General features: G+C 44.7%; 1 protein-coding gene across 4 annotated transcripts in view; it reads right to left on the bottom strand.

Annotated features, from left to right (window-relative positions):
- The window catches only part of FRMD1 (FERM domain containing 1), a 43,710-nt gene that overhangs the window by 14,789 nt on the left and 12,957 nt on the right, over positions 1–15,964 (bottom strand). For all 4 annotated transcript variants that reach the window (XM_032996936.2, XM_032996938.2, XM_042796182.1 and 1 more), the window contains exons 3-5: positions 12,676–12,766; positions 3,541–3,620; positions 1,306–1,382 (exon numbers count right to left, since the gene is read on the bottom strand). In XM_032996936.2, the coding sequence (XP_032852827.1) occupies positions 1,306–1,382; positions 3,541–3,620; positions 12,676–12,766 (248 nt within the window). The remainder of the gene's footprint in view (positions 1–1,305; positions 1,383–3,540; positions 3,621–12,675; positions 12,767–15,964) is intronic.

The following is a 15,964-nucleotide window of genomic DNA, read 5'->3' as shown; positions in this document are numbered from 1 at the left end:
TGAATCCCAGTCCTGTTTCTTGTACACCTGTCCTCCTTTCCCCTCTAAACCTGGCACTGCTTTTTCATTTCACCTTGCCTTAGGCTCAAGGTACTTTTCCACAGCTAATTCCCTGCAAGATAGATCAAAAGACACAGGAGCCTTGGGCTTGTTTTTGCCTTCTTCCTCAAGCTGCTAAACAGGGATATTCTGACAAGGCGTAACTATCCCGTAGCACTGATATCCCACACACCCTTTGCTGTAAGAGCTCACGGGAAGCAGGCTGCTGACATGTACATATAGATGAGGTGCTGGACACTACAATCTGCTTGTAAAAGTGTGCATCTGTGTATAGTTTGAAGGGGTCATGTAACTACCTCTGCATGGCTCCACAGACCTCCAATTAAATTACTAGTGCAAGAGAAAGTTGCTTGTGGCACTAAAGGATATATACATTGGGGGTGGTAGGACGATATGCATTTGTACCTAAAAGCAAAACTAAGTAAGAAACACTTAGCAGCCAAACAGACTCCAGAAGAAAGACTCCCCTGTATCCAAAATTAAAGACTACAGAGAGAGAAAAACACAACACCACTAAACTTTGTTCAAGACAAGAACAAATGCCAAAAAATCAGTAAAGATTTTAATCCACCAAAATGATCCCAGCTCTTGGCTTGCCCCAGGGTCACAGCCACACCAGAAGTCCTGATGCAAATTAACTCTGTCAGTTGTTCATTTTTAACTACCTCATCCTTTGTTCTGTACTGTGGGTGAGGGTGGTGGTGTTTTGAGTGCAGCCCATATTCCATGTGAATGGATTACAAATGCAAAATTCTAACTTATGAAGTAATTTCTTTTGTCCATTTACAAAAGTCCATTTCCAGGAGTAGACTGCACAGAGCATTGCTCAGATACAAAAGCCAGATCCAAAATTACTAGCATGTGCTGTGGAGTATAAATAGCTATTTTGGTATATTCATCTGATACTTTTCATACAACCAACAGATGCAAACAAAAGAGCGTTAATCATATTTTGATACTGTCATCTTTCAACCTGCTCTCTAAACACAGGTGGAAAAGCAGTCACAGTATTCCTAAGGAAAAGGAGTATGATTCAGGGGGAAAACATTCACAGCTGGGTGAAGAAGTCTGTGAAGGTTTTTAAAAAAAAAAAAAAAATATCAAACAAGCGGATTTTTTTAAGCTTATTTCTGTGAGTTCACAGAGAAGATCTTAAGAAAGAAATATTAATACATTAGTTTTCTTGCCTTTTAAGAACACAGTGAATAATTCAAAACACAGTAACTATCACAGAAGGAAACTTACCTTATTACTCTTCCATTTTCTACATAGTATTGTACTCTAAAGAATGCAACAAAAGGAGGGCTGAATTTCTCTGTTCCCTAGAGCAGAGACAGAAGACAAGTTAAATAACATTCAGCATCCAAGAGTCCTGTTACCCTGTCTGGTAATGTCGTCTTTTCCCAAGCTTGCTCTCCATACTGCTTTTCATTTTCTGCTCTTGGCAAGTTTTAGGGGGGATCTGACTGTCTTGGAAGCTCACAGCAATGAGCCATCATAAAACGTTTAGACAGGCTGAATGGCAAGACATCCTAGGAAAGGCAGAAGACTTTGGATGGGGGGGGATTATCGGGTATAAAAGCATCCCAGCGTAGCCTGGGGATGCCCAGCCTGGCCCAGAGTTACCTGGCTCAGCACCTGGCAGCGCCGCGGACGCGTTAGCGCTGATCGCAGCAAGTTTAGCAGAGCCGCCCTGGAAGCAGCGGGCAGGGCGGCGGGGCAGCGTGCCACCCTGGCACGGCTGCGGCGTCTCCGGGGCACACCCAGGAGTAACCAGCCACAGCCACGCCGTGCCAGCACACCCAGGAGTAACCAGCCACAGCCTCGCCGTGCCAGCACACCCAGGAGTAACCAGCCCCAGCCACGCCGCATCACATCACCACGTCCCTCCGCAGGGACACACGCTGCTGCGTTCAGCATTTACTGCCCGAGGCTGGGGCGCACCAGCCTGTTATTAACTCCTCGCCTCGTTTGGCAGGGCTGCCGGTTCGTTATTCACACCTTCCTGCAGCCACAGACCAAAAGGAGACAGTGATGTCTGCTTCGCGCTGGAAATGTCTGTTAGAAGAAAGCCAGCCAGAGTTCTGTTGTTTTAACTACAGCCTACCTTTCAGACTTACAGGCTTGTTTAAACAGAAGAAAAAAGAAAACCAAAAAGGAACATCTTATCTTCCTATCTCATTCTCCCATCCTTCCTACTTTGCCACCTGCTGCTTTAATATTCATACATCTAACTTTGCTGACACGGGCAGTTCCAGGGCTTTGCTGGTCAGACCCACTGATATAAGGTAGATGGCATGCCATGCACATCTGATGCATCCAGCAACTTCTCGATCACCATGCAAATATTTACATTTTATCTCTGGAACTTGTTGCTAGTCACCCTTTTTTATCAGCTGGACTGGACTTTCCACCTGAAACCTCTTCATAGGAATGAAATCCCTGTCTGCTAACCCAGTCCCGATAGCCTAACTCCTCTCAGACTTCAGAGAGAGAATGGCAACTCATTCAGCCTTTTATGATTCACCTCACCCCAGAGGTTTGACACTTATCCTAACTTAAAAAGTGGTGCAAGTATCCAGCCTCAAAGCAACCACAAAGCGTACCCCATCCCCAGGTGACCAGAAACACCTGCCTCAGGAAACCCTCACTGGCTGGACACAGTCCTCCGCACAACTGGCAGTTGCCTTTGAAGTAACCCTCACTTGTTTGGGAGAAGCAGTACGGGATAAAAGAGATCCCCAAACAACCTCACTAGTCATCTGCAAATTTCTCTAAGCAGCAGAAATGGCAAGCATGCCTACACTGCAAAAGAAAACCCTTAAGGAAGGTGGAAAAAGTCATAATGAGCTAATTAAGATATCTGAATGCAATTGCATACTACACTTTGTTCTAGACTGCTGCTCCTCTAATGACACACACAAACAGGAATTATCATGTCTGAATGACCAGCACTAACCAATTACATAGACTTGTCTCTATTTCACAGCTTCTTTCTCCCTTGACAGGGCTGGCTAGCCTTAAAGAACTAAGTCTCTTCTGGAACAAAATATCCTTCCTCCCATTCCACTGTCCTTCTGCATGTACTCTGGAAGAGTCACAGTTCCTCTCCCTCACATCAGGTTCAAGTCACAAATGGTCATTTTAGGCTGTTCTGCTTAAGGATAACGACGAAGTCTCCAGACTCTTCATAGGCTCATCTAAGTTCAAAAGGAAGACTGACCAACTGACCTTCTCCACTCCTGTAGCAGCTAAGCAGCGACCACATGGCTACATGACTCGGGTAAAGTTGTATAAGGGGCTGTTTTAGCTCTTTTAATTCATGGTACAGATATGCACAAGTCACTGCATCTTGCTACTGAACAGCATTCTGAAGACCACCTTCAAAAAATGCTTTATAGATCTTAGTTTATGAGCTTTCATTTCACTGTGTAGTCTAATGCCAAAACAGTAGCATCCAAAATTAAACATCTGTCTTACTTTGGTGGTATCTTTCTTCCATTCCTTTGAAAAGTATTTGCTAAGCTTCTGCTCCAAGTCTATAAAAACATATTCATTATCTGAAAGACAAAAGGAAAAAAAATTAAAGAATTAGAAATTATTACTCATTAAATAGTTAGATGACTATACCAGTTGTTTCCAAGCAATACACTTAAAAACAAAGCTGACCAGGGAGAAGACAAGGCAGGGAAAGACAGCGCCAAGTCTCTTAAGTACGTGTGCTACTCCAGGCAGTATGATGAGGAAGGTCAGATGTGCCTTGATGCAAGAGATGCTGAGCTGAAGTTATAAGCAAGAAGCCACTTACAGAACGAAAACATCACCTTACCAAGCTAATTGTACGGTCAGTTTAACAGATTCAGGTTTTTTATTATTATTAAAGAAGCAAGCCCTACCCAAACTTCCACTCCACCATCATGTAGCACCATGGGCCAATGTGACATAAGCAAGTGACCAGAGTCAGGTATTTGACAGGTTTCACCCTCTACATATGAATGAGACCCTCTGAAATGGTGAGGAGGAGAAGGACCAAACCTAGATGCCCTCCTCAGAAGGTCTGGCATTGTCTTCTGCTCATACCCAACTTCTTCCATAGAGCAGAAAGATGAATGAAAGGGAGGGAAACCTGGCTTGCCTCAGAGGACCAGGACTTGCTCTCCACACAGCTGAGGGTGAGCAAGAGACAGCCTGGACAGCACATCGTCTTGAAAGAGTTTTATGCTACTTTCAAAGCCAGTGTTTTGTAGAGCTGCTTCCCAATTATCAAATCCAAACAACTCAGCCAGTGGAAGGTTTTTCCCTGAGCCTTTTCAAGTCCCTTAGAAAGACCTGACAGGTGTTTCAGGCTTCAGGGGCAAGGCCAGCTTAGCGCATTCACCTGATCAGTCCCTATACTCTTTGGTCTTGCCCAGGAAAGTCTTTTGACAGGTGACATAAGTGCCAAGTTGAAGAGCTTGTTCCTTGGACATGAAAGGAGAAAGAAAAAAAGAGGGAGGAGAAAAAAAAAAAAAAAAAAAAGAACCCTTCACAGAACAACTTTCAGCCCTTGAAGACCAGCCCAGATTTCCATGCTCTGGCATTTGCTTTCTGATGTTAAAAAACAAAAAAGGAAGAGGAGAATAGAGGTGAATTTTTTTTCCAATGGAGATTACAACCAAATGAGTGCCTGCACTCGTGTCTGCACAGTAGAGGAAGGACTGGCAGAGGCCAGTGTTACAGCAGGTATTCAAGGGGGCTGTGAGCTACCTCACAGCCATCCTCCCAGATCATTCCAGTTCCTTACAGGGGCAGATACAGCAAATATTTCCTTTACAAGCTTTTAAAAAACAAGCAAGTAAAACAACTCCCTATTGCCACCTCCTTCAGCTCCTACCTCAAGTGAGAGAAATCACACCTGGTCCTAACCAGAATTGGTCCCCACACCACACTAACAGGAAGCCACAGGTATAAAATACCAGTAGCACTGGACACAAATAAAGAGGACAATCCCCAAAAAGTCCTGTTTCTATCTCTATGATAGTCTTTCCTGCACTGTACTGATAACTCCTGTAATTTTAATATACTACTATTTACCACTTTGCTTGACATGTCACATGTATATACACAACACAGTATTTAACAGCACTGTTGAAATTGCTGTAGAGAAATTCTGCGAATTTTAGTGGTGGGAATAAATGTGCTGCAGCACACAAGGTGATACAGAAGTTGCTTTGCTGATTTGACAAGGAGAGGAAGAGGTTTTAGCATCACAGAGACTGCATCTTGTACTTGTCTCTTCACGTATGCCTGCAAGGTAGGGCAGCTGGGGGGCTATGCTGGCCCCAACCCAGCCCTTGCTTCTCTTATGTCCATTAAGATCAGATAATGCTGCCTTGAAAAGGTTGATAGAAGTCCTAGTCAGTGAGAGAGATGGCTTGGGCTTGGTTCATCTCTTGGACTTGTCTGTCCCTTGTCAGCTGCCAAGCTGATAAGCGTCTCCCTGTAAAGCTTTACTCAAAAAGTAAATAAAAACTCATTTAGGAAGCAATTGCACAGCAATCGTCAGGAGCAGGATAACATGAGCACGGCACCCAGTCCCCCACAGGTTTGGCAGTCCCGGCGTTTCGCTGCCGTCTTGTAAAGAGGGTAGGGAACCTGCACGGCAGTAACAAGCTGTGGGGTCAGTTTTCCCTTCTCGCTCAGGAATGATCCTGTGCCCAAAGGTGTTTAAGGAAATACGTGCATTATTCCTCAGCCACGAGGGAAAGATGCAACAGCAAGCACATTGATACACCCTAAGCCATCCCATTGCATGCAGATACTGGGACAGAAAGGGGAAAAGGATGACAGAGCAGTTCCACTGTAGTAAAGCCATTTGTTACCTATTTATCTCTGTTGTGTGAATTAGGTTAGAGAGATGATTCTGGGAGGGCCCAGATGCTGAGCCTGAGGACTCCAGGTCACTGTCATGCCTACTGAGAGGGTCACATAAACCCCAAGAATAAGCCAGGTGGAAGGAAGACACCCCAATGTACCAGCTGTCCCTGGGGGTTCTGCTCCTCCCTTCCCCAGCCCAGCATCCTCCCCATCCTCCCTCCCGTGCAAGAATGCAACACTGCATTCCTGCCTTAATGAAGTTAATATTCCTGGAATGTCAACCTGCATCTACAAAAACAAAGAGGTATTTCCCTCCCCAGCTCTACATGGGTTGAGGGTTGATTTTTTTTTTTTTTTTTCCCTTAAACTGGATTAATGGTGAAACTCCAAGATCTTTTGCCAGACGCTAAAACTGCCCCTGGTTTGAAAACAAGCACCTGTAACAGAGATGAGGGCACTCAATTACAGCACCTCAAAGAGGTACTGTAAAGGACAGTACAGAAACACACAAATGGCTGCCTTCCCAGGGAAGAACGTGTCCAATCTGTGGATCCAAGCAGGCCTGAATACTCAGCAGGTACAAATTGTCACTGCTTCACTGGCCTCAGCTGAAGGACAACAACTGAAAAGTACCAAGAATCTGGCTTAGAAGCACGCATGCATGCAAGCACCCACACATGCACCAGCAACTACTGGCACTGTGTTCATGAGTCTTGTCTCAGCACTGTCAGTGAGCTTAAAAATATATCATATCAGCTTCTCAAAAGGTTCCTTTATGTATGTGCATACAGATATCAGACCTGACAACACACCAGGGCACTGCAATCCCAGGAAACATATCTGGACAGCCAGTTAGTTTGCAGTAATGCAATTTACACATTTCTCCCAATTTCAGCTTTTAAGAGCCCTTAAATGAAATGGAAGGTTTGTGCAGTAAAAGTCTCACTTCAAATTAAGCAGCCACCAGAAATGCAAACATTCAAGTGTTCCTACTCTGCAAAATTAACTTAACACACTTACATATTTAAGCAAATATGGGACACGCATTGCTGGGAAAAAAAAAAAGGCCAGGTCTCCAGTCAGAAAAAAAATGACACAGTTCCACTGAGTGATGCAGATTTACAATAGGCACTGTTTACACTGATTTACACTGCAGGGAAAATTGGAATAGAAAATTATGACTGTAATACAGGTTCAAATCAGTTCTGAGTCATTGTTACTCTAAAAGCCATTATTTTGCATTAACCAGTGCCTCCCCATTCCATTTTTTATCGACGGTAAATTCACTGCAGAAAAGGTAAGTAATGGAGAAGGCCAATAATCTGTTTTCCTCCTGTGCCTGGTTTGGGCTAGGAGCACCGAGAAATTCCAGAGGCAAATCCTGCCCCACCAAAAAGCAGAGCTCAGGCCCCGTTGGCAGCCAGGAATATCCCATTAGCTCCTTTGGTCAAATCAAGTATATTTTAATATAATATCTATTTAGTCAGTCCAGAAGATTAGTATTCAAATAAAATATTAATTAATGCAAAGCCAAACTTCCATGTAGCAAGCATTTTCTGCCTTAAAGAGAAGGGAAAAAAATTATCCTTGGTTATAGCGCTTAACTTCTCCCAGATGCTGCAAGAAGCCTCACAGCAACACCACTATTTCCCTTGAGAGGCAACAGAAAAGCGACTGGAAGCAGAACAGAGGGGTGCTGGGGTTAGGGGAGAGTTAAAGCTTTAAAAAAACAGCACTCATAAATACCTCGCAACACATGCTGTAGACCTCACATAACCTGTTTAGCTTCCCTGAATACCAGCATTTTTTTTTTGTTTGTTTATTGAAGAAGAGCCAGCTACACACTCCTCTTGCATGTGGAGCTCCCCACGCTTGCAAGCGCTGGTGGCCTGGGAACATCACTATCCACATGGCATCTCCACCCACCACCTCTACATAATTTCTCAATGCTCCTGGTGTCACCCCTTTCAAGTCAAAAGGAACCTTGTCCACTTTTCAATACCTGGTTAATTAGTTTACTAAAGGGTCTAAAAGAACTTCGTTTAGGATAACCTTGTGATTTTAGCTTTAGCTGGAAAGTACATGTGTCCCAAGAGAAGAAGGAAAGAACCACAACAGAGGCTGGGAGTAAAGCAAGGGAGGTCCTGGCTGAGGTCACTTTACCTGGGATGGACAGAAGGTATATGGAGGGAACAATGAAAAGAAGAGATATCAAGAAGCTCAAGGTCATGGGGCTGTTAGGAACTGTTGAGGTCTGAAGATGGAGATAAAGGCTCAGTCATTCCTGACGATGGATAGGTACTGCAGGAATATTACACTGGCATCTTACAGTTAGCAACAAGGCATGCCCAGGCAAAGATCTCTGGACTTCTGGCAGTCTCACGGGGGATTCTTCTGCACAAGAGCAGCTGCAAAACCATTTCCAGCACTTCTCAGCCAGGAGCAAACAAACCTCTTGCAATTTCCAGGTAGGAGAGCACTTGGCTGGATATTGTACTGATGCTGAAGGAGAAACAACTGACAGCAGGTACAGGCAAAGAAGTCCTTTCCTAGAAAGAGGCCATGCAAGTACTTCCAAGGAGTACTATATATTTTTTAAACACCTGAACCCCTGCAATGCCCTTAAGGTGGGACATTTCTGTACATGTTTTTCTTATATTGCATTTAACTCTTTTGGGCTACTAAAGTCATTATAATAGAGCTGCATCTTAGGTTAGATTGTAGAAGAAATTCCTAAGGGAGATACAACTATCCAAGCAGATTTACAGGAGGAGAGGCAGAAGCTGAGGAAGGCAGATAATGGGGAAGGACTGGAGTGTAGAAATTGTCAGAGGGTATTTTGGAGAACTTCTGTTGTCACTTGTCTTCTTAAGAGACCCTTTGTTTTAATAGATACCCACATAATATAAGATAATACGGATTCCATTCATGAACTTCAGTACTGGAGAATACACAGATGCAGAAGAGTGAACTGGAGACGGAGCAGTCTTGGCAGAGTTAGCCACCAAGCTCCTTGCTAAGCATGTGCTGAGAGGCATGGGTCTGGCAAGGTGAACAGTCACAGCTGTAAAAACTGAAGGATTATTCTCGAGGCAGGGGAGCTGAAGCAAAGGGATTTGGTTTTGTTGGGAAGCCAGCCCGAGAAACTGCCAAGAGGACACAGAGAGACAATGGCAGGGTGTAGGAGCTGCAGGCTTGCTCCTTCCCAGTCAAAGGCTTCCATCTGCTTGGGTCAAGCAAGGTTTGCTCCTAGAAAGCAGAATCCCAAAATTCAGGATTGAAGGTATCTGGGTTATAACAACAAAGGAGGCCTGGCTGTTCTTTGTCTGCTGACAATCAGTTTTGTTTTAGAAGACTGAATTGTGTCACTGCATACACTTTCTGATAAAGAGAGGGAAGCCTCCCACAGGGCACTAGATAAGGTTGACCCTGCAGGAGGAGCTGCAATGCAAGACCCAGCTGCTGAAGCCTATGGAGTCAGCTTGAACCCGGCAGGGTTGCAGGGTCTTTCACTGAGCAAACTACAACGAAAAAAACAAAACAAAACCCACACTTCAGCAGCAGCAGGAACATGCATGATATAGCCTGCTTGATGATCTGTGACAAAAATAGAAGAGCAGCATGTCCCAGGCTTTGTGCCACTACGGCCTCCCATTAATATACACTCCTGAACTCAATTTTCAAAGTGATCAACTTCTTACAGACTCAAGCTTTTTTCACCCCCAAATACAGTTGGTTAAAATAGTTTTCATCTTAAGAATTAAAAAAGCTCAAGAGTAGGAGTGAAAAATTCTGCCCTGCCACCATTACTATTACCTTAAATCCTGAAGCTTACTCTCAGCATCTGTAGGTCAGAAGTGAAGGCAATGAATTTAGGCAATAAATGCTGAAAGACACACTCCAAAACCTACAGCTTAGATCTCACAGCACTCACGCTTGCAGGTTGCATGGTCCTTTGTGGTGTTCTCATTTTTGCCACACTTAAGGGTTAAACTTCTGTTTATGATTAACCTCTCCCCTCCTCACACACATACTATGAGACCAGCAGAGCATTAGTGTATATGTACAACGTCTGCAGGTCAAATGGGCTCCTAATCCAGATAATCCACCCAGTGTGATTGGTTACAGTTCTGTAGAAATCCTTTAATTTTCATTCTCTTGCCAAGGCTGACAGTCAGAGCTTTGTTGACAAATTAGCAGCAAGGTAACGGATGCAGGTAGATTAGAATACCTTGGACTGCATGTGGCCGCATCAGACTGCCAAAAATAAACACACAATAAGAAACCGGGAAATACACCCTAATCAAAACAGGGCAGTTGATTCTTAAAAAATGACATCTTAGAGCTGTAACACAGAAGTGAAACCATGATGCAGAAGAGGAATACTTTGGTGTGAAACAGAGGCTTCCTTCCAGTTTTTGGACATCTAACCCACCATCGCGCTGCAGACCAGCCCCATAACTTCCCTTTGCAGCCTCTACCGCACATACACTGACTTGCTGCCTGGCCAAGAAGGTTGATTTAAGTACCCACATGACAGCCCTGGGCAATGCAAAACTTACCGGGCCTCCCCACAACCTGACCTGACTGCTTCCCTTTCTTGAGCTGATAGCTCACTGTGAAATCACAAATCCCTGAAAAGCAGGCAATGCCTTAAAGGCTACTTCCAAATGCCAGAGATGGAGAGTGCTACTTTTGCAATAGAAGCAGGAGCTCACTGTCAGCAAGGGGGATGATCATCAGTCTGCTGACCAAAACAAGGTGGGGAGAAGATCAAGTTGGGGAACAGAAAACAAAATATTTCCCTTGCTACAGCTATGCAGTAATAAACCTGGTGCTATTTTAAAAACAAAATAGAGAAAACCCTAAAACCCACACCACAAGGCTCAGGTCAGCAGCTTAATGGACTTTCACAGACTAAAGGTAGGGACCAGGGGAAGCAATAACAAACAGACCAGGTTTGCTCTCTCTCTCAAGGCTGCAGCCTTCCTGGTGGCGATGGCCATTCAGGCTGAGAAACTCACTGCTGACACTTTTTCACAGCGAGCGGGAGTGAGGAATAGTCAGGAAAACAAAACAAAAAAAGAGAAGTTAATTCAGTCTACCAGGCTCCTGCAATTCTTTTCCTTGACATTTTTCCTCAGAGATTCATGAAGAATTAGCTGCTCTGAAAAGGAAGAACACTTGTGAATTGAAAAGATTATTTATGTTTAGAGCTATGGGCAATATACTTTAAGGTCTAGTCAGCACAGCTTTATTATGCTTTTTGGGTTGGGATAGTTACACTGCATTTCCAACAGGCTGAAGGGCATCTGCAACAATATGGTATCTTGAAGCCAGAGCCCCTGTGCTTGACAGGGTGAAGGAAACTTTTCCACAGAAAAGGTGGAAGGGAAGGAAAAAGCAGGGTACAGAAAGTATGGAACAAGATAGATATGAAGGGCAAAAAAAGTGAAAGAAACACGAGGTGAACAGGAGAAGAGCACCTAATTCAAAGAAAATGGGATTGAAATTGCCCTATCTTGCCAGGGAGAACTGGAGCTCCAGTTGCACCTAAGATGTCCTGCAAGTGGAAAAAGCAAAAACTGGTGTTATAAAAAGGTGGTGATGCTGGGGAATCACAGAAACACAGTCGATTTGTGAAAAATGTTAAGAGCATTCAGGTCTTCCTCACGTTAAAAAAAAAAAAGACTGCACTGGTTTAAATGCACAGATATATTTGTTAGCTACTGGTTTAGTTACAGTGGTGGAATCTCTTGGAAACTACAAACCTTATGGAGATTAACAGCTTATGCTGGTCTTAGTTTGAGTGCTGTGCTCAAAAAAAGCAAAAGTTCTTAGACAATGAAAGCGGAAAGGAAAGGAGACAAGTAAACTTAAAAGAAACTATTTTATCCCACATACTCATAAGGAAGCAAAAGAAACCTTATTTAGAAGGACTCAAAAGACTATTCTCATTTCAATGAAACAGTATGTAGAGTTGCAGTAGTAAATAATAACACACTTGAGAAAAGTTCTGAAGGGAAGATAAATTCTTTCCATGCTTTTGGAAATGTGGGAAAGCAGGATAAGGAGGACAACAGATCCATTTCTAATTAATAAGAGCTGGGGGGGGATGGGGGGGAAAGGGTGCCGATGCACACACCACCCTAGAAATGTAATATCTCATATCAGTTTGCTCCTTTAAGGCATCTTCTTACAGTGTTCCCTGGTCAATACTGAGCCATAGAACCAAGCAGTCTGGACTTCAACCCATGGACTAATAAATTTTGTATTTCCCATGTGGTATTTCAAAACCCAGTGTCCCCCATGCATGCATTCAGTCCCCTCAAACCACTTGAGTTTTTTTCCCCCTGGTGCCACAATCTTTGCATGTGACTTCAGAAGATAAGTAACACTTCCAGCCCCAAAGTCCTTTTAAAATTCACCTCCTGTTCAACTGCGGATGGTTTTGAATTCAGTGACAAATATGTTGGCTAGCAACTCAGCTAGAGGAGAGAAAGAAAACCCCACAAAGAGGTGGAACATTAGAACAAAGGAGCAGAACAAAAGCCCCCCCCTCTCCCAATTTGTCTGCCCACATACCAAAGATCAAAAGAGCTCCGAGAAGCCTGTGCATAATCTACATACTTTGTGACCTTATTACAATCAAATTCCCCGCGGGCACGGCCACTGTGTATATATGCACACACTGTAAATACACAAGCAGGTCTGTGGACGTTTGCCAAGTCATTTGCTCCATGCATTGAGTTTGCTTACTTTTAACAATGCTGAGGCCAAAGAAGTGAGGCTCTTTAATCTTCGCTAAATCACAGACTTGCTGAAAGAGCTCCTGTCCAGTGGCTTTGACCTGAAAGAAACAACCAATCCAGCGTTACAAATGGTTCACACACCTGGAAGGAGCAATCCCCCTTCTTTACACTGACCAATATATTTTTGAGTACCATAGGAAAAAAAAACAAACAAACAAACAAAAAAACCCACACAAACAAAAAAGGACCCAAAGAAACAAACAACAAACCCCAAACCCTCAAAGAACAAGCTTTGTTTTCAATATTATTGCTATGATCACAGAATCAATGTGTCATTCTCCTTCCTTTACAGTGCAAAGTGGCTCAGCTCAGTAAGACATGAATTCAAAGTTTCCTATTTATTGGCATCTTTGTATAAGATTTTGGAAGGCTGCTGGAGCCCTAGTTTTATGCAGTACCGAGCAAGCTATTTATAGATGTTCTTACAAAAAGTGTGTTTGTAATTACAGAAATGAAAATAGTACTCTCTTACAGATATTTTTTTTTTTTTGAAATATTAAGAGAAAAAAAAAAAAACACAAAAAAGAAAACTTTCATTCAAGAGAACTAAAACCAGAAGTACACAAAGAAACCCAAGACTGCACGGTTTGAGCAGAATTCACTTGTGGGTTAGAGATGAAGGAAGCTGCTCCGTACCGCACACAGAGGAGCTTGCTCTGTCCCCTGCTGACTTCTGCTCGCACAGCAATTAACATCTTCATCTTCTGAAGCTGTCACCAAAGGCCTATAAGCTCCTGCCCATCTCCATGCCGCTCCGAGACCTCCCAGTACCCTCTCCCCGTAACGCCGTGCGCGCACCGCGGCGGCACCAGGGCGGCAGAGCTGCCGGCACGCGCTCCCGCAGGGACCGGCGGCGGGGCCGTGTTTGGGAGCCCGGCACGGGGTGGGAGCACGCCGTGGCACTGGGCACAGCTACCGAACGGGCTGTTCTAGCGGGGCTGCTCGGGCTCCTCCAGCAAGAGCGTGATTCTGCCTCCCTGCACCTGCAGACCTGGATGTGTGCTATGAGTGGAAAATGTCCTCGCTCAATATCCTCCCACCCCAAGCCTCATTTCCCCCTGCCCCATTGCAGGAGCACAGACAGACAGACAACCACAGGTACAAACCAACACCACCCCCCCCCACCCCCACCCCCAAACCCTCAGAGGCATAGGGGAAGGAGTTTTGGGCATGAGCAGGTAGGCAGAGCAGAACACCACTAACACAGACAAGCTCAGATCAGCCCTGGGTGCTACCAGCTGCAGCTGTGAAATGGGCCAGAACCTCTGAATTTGGTCATGCCACTGCTGGATGATGAAGATTAGTGGCAGCAGGAGCAGCCTTCCTGGGAAGGACTGTGCCATACTACCTTCACAGCAGCAAAGGTGACTTGGCAGAAGTCGACTACTGAGCTCTCCTACAAACTAATCACCACCATCAAACTAATTGCCACCATAATTCTTCAAACCCTTTTAGTGCAGGCATGCCACACTCCCCAGAAACCAGCTGCGCTCCCCTCCCTACCCCAGGATGTAGCATGTCACTAGACATGGACAATGGGAAACTGGAGGTCATTTAAGTACTCATTTTCTTCTACTTGACAAGGCATCACTAGCCAACCACTCACTAGTGCTTTATCAGAAGCTTTGAAACCTGCCCTACACCAATACACACATGTGTGCATATATGTGCTTTGGGAGAAGGTAGTACACCGTTCTAATAAAACCCAAAACCACATCTGGGTCTTATTATGGGTCTCCGTGTGAGACTGTACCCTTACAGTCTCACACCCAAATGCAGTATTTGCTCAGCTGCCAAGAACACACAGTTCGAAGGGAAAGATGAGCACGGATCTGCCTCCTTCCTCAAGGAAGCAAGCTCTGAGCATATTCTCCTATCTGGGAAAAGCTCACTAAGGAAGAGGTGACCTACCCCTAGCCAGAATGGTTACATGCATACAAGAGTCACTGGGAGCACAGGACTCTATGTAAAAGCTATATGATTAGATCAGTTTAAGTGGCACGCTTTCAAGCCTAAGGGAAGAAAAACCTGCTTTAAGATGCTTCGATCTAGGGAACTGAGCACTTTAACGTTTTGTGACACTCAGCTCTAAAGCACTGACTTTCAGATTTCTTGCACAGCAGGTATGCAAGCTACCACCTTGTCCATTCTCCTTTTGGCACTTCCCCTCTGTATCAAGTTTTACTCCCAGCCTTCAAGGCTACGCAATATTGATTACACTTGCAATTGTTGTTCCCTCCTCCTGCCTTCCCTTCTGCTCAAAGCAACCAACAATTCCCTTTGCATTTTTCATCTGTGCGCTTCTCTTTGGCCTTTTCTCCCTTTGCGTGTGGTTCCTGTGCCAAGCTCTATCCCAGACACGCCATGAGTCATTCCTTCCCCTGATACTCAGCTTTGCCCCATGTCAGACTCAGGGCTTCTTTGCACATGAAATTTAGTCCAAAGTGAAGTCGAGGGCAAGTTTACAGAGGTAACTGCTACTCCAGGGTCATTCTGTGTGCAAATATTCACACGTATTGGTTACCTATCTCTTATTTTTCTTGGTCCGTACACTTTAAAACATCAGCTCTCCTGCTCACAGAACAACTGAATGACTTCAGACCTACGCTTGCCATTCACCAACACACAGGACCTCACCAAATTTCCTCCCCTCCAAAAGTTTCTGCTCTTGCTCCCACCCTTCCTCCAGTACCTTGTCAAGGAGCAACACCTGCTGTAGCTGCTTCTGAACTACCCAAGTGCAGGTAGGGTGGCTGCCTGCCCTGCTCCCCTCTTTGGCAGCCAGAGCTTTGCTAGCATAGATGTCTCCTTTATTCAGCTGCTGCCACCCCAGAAAATTTTCAGAAACCTAATCATAAAAACTAGTTGATATTGATCAACATGTTCAAAACTACTACAGAGACAAGCCACAATGCTGGCAGGTAAACAAAACTGAACAAACTGGATACCACTCCAAGATCTTTGGTACAACTGATAGAACTTTTAGTTGCACCATTCTCACTCACAGCCAGCTTAAGCTCCCCAGTGCTCATAGTCCATCTCCCCACCGGGGCTGCCTGAAGCAAGGCAGACTGCTTTGCTCTGTGCTCTGATGTCCTTTCTCCCCAGCAGAAACCTCCCAATTTGCCTCACCATCCTTGGGGCGGCTGGTGAGCTGCAGCACCCACTAGTTCTCCTCACAGCTCTGATTCTCCTCCTGAGCAGTTGGTCCCAGGAAGACAGTTTTCCTCCTCACC

The sequence above is a fragment of the Tyto alba genome, unplaced genomic scaffold (assembly GCF_018691265.1).
Source record: "Tyto alba isolate M040663 unplaced genomic scaffold, T.alba_DEE_v4.0 Super-Scaffold_22, whole genome shotgun sequence".
Lineage (NCBI taxonomy): Eukaryota > Metazoa > Chordata > Aves > Strigiformes > Tytonidae > Tyto > Tyto alba.
The sequence above is the reverse complement of the archived record's forward strand: the minus strand, read 5'-3'. Positions and strand labels throughout refer to the sequence as shown.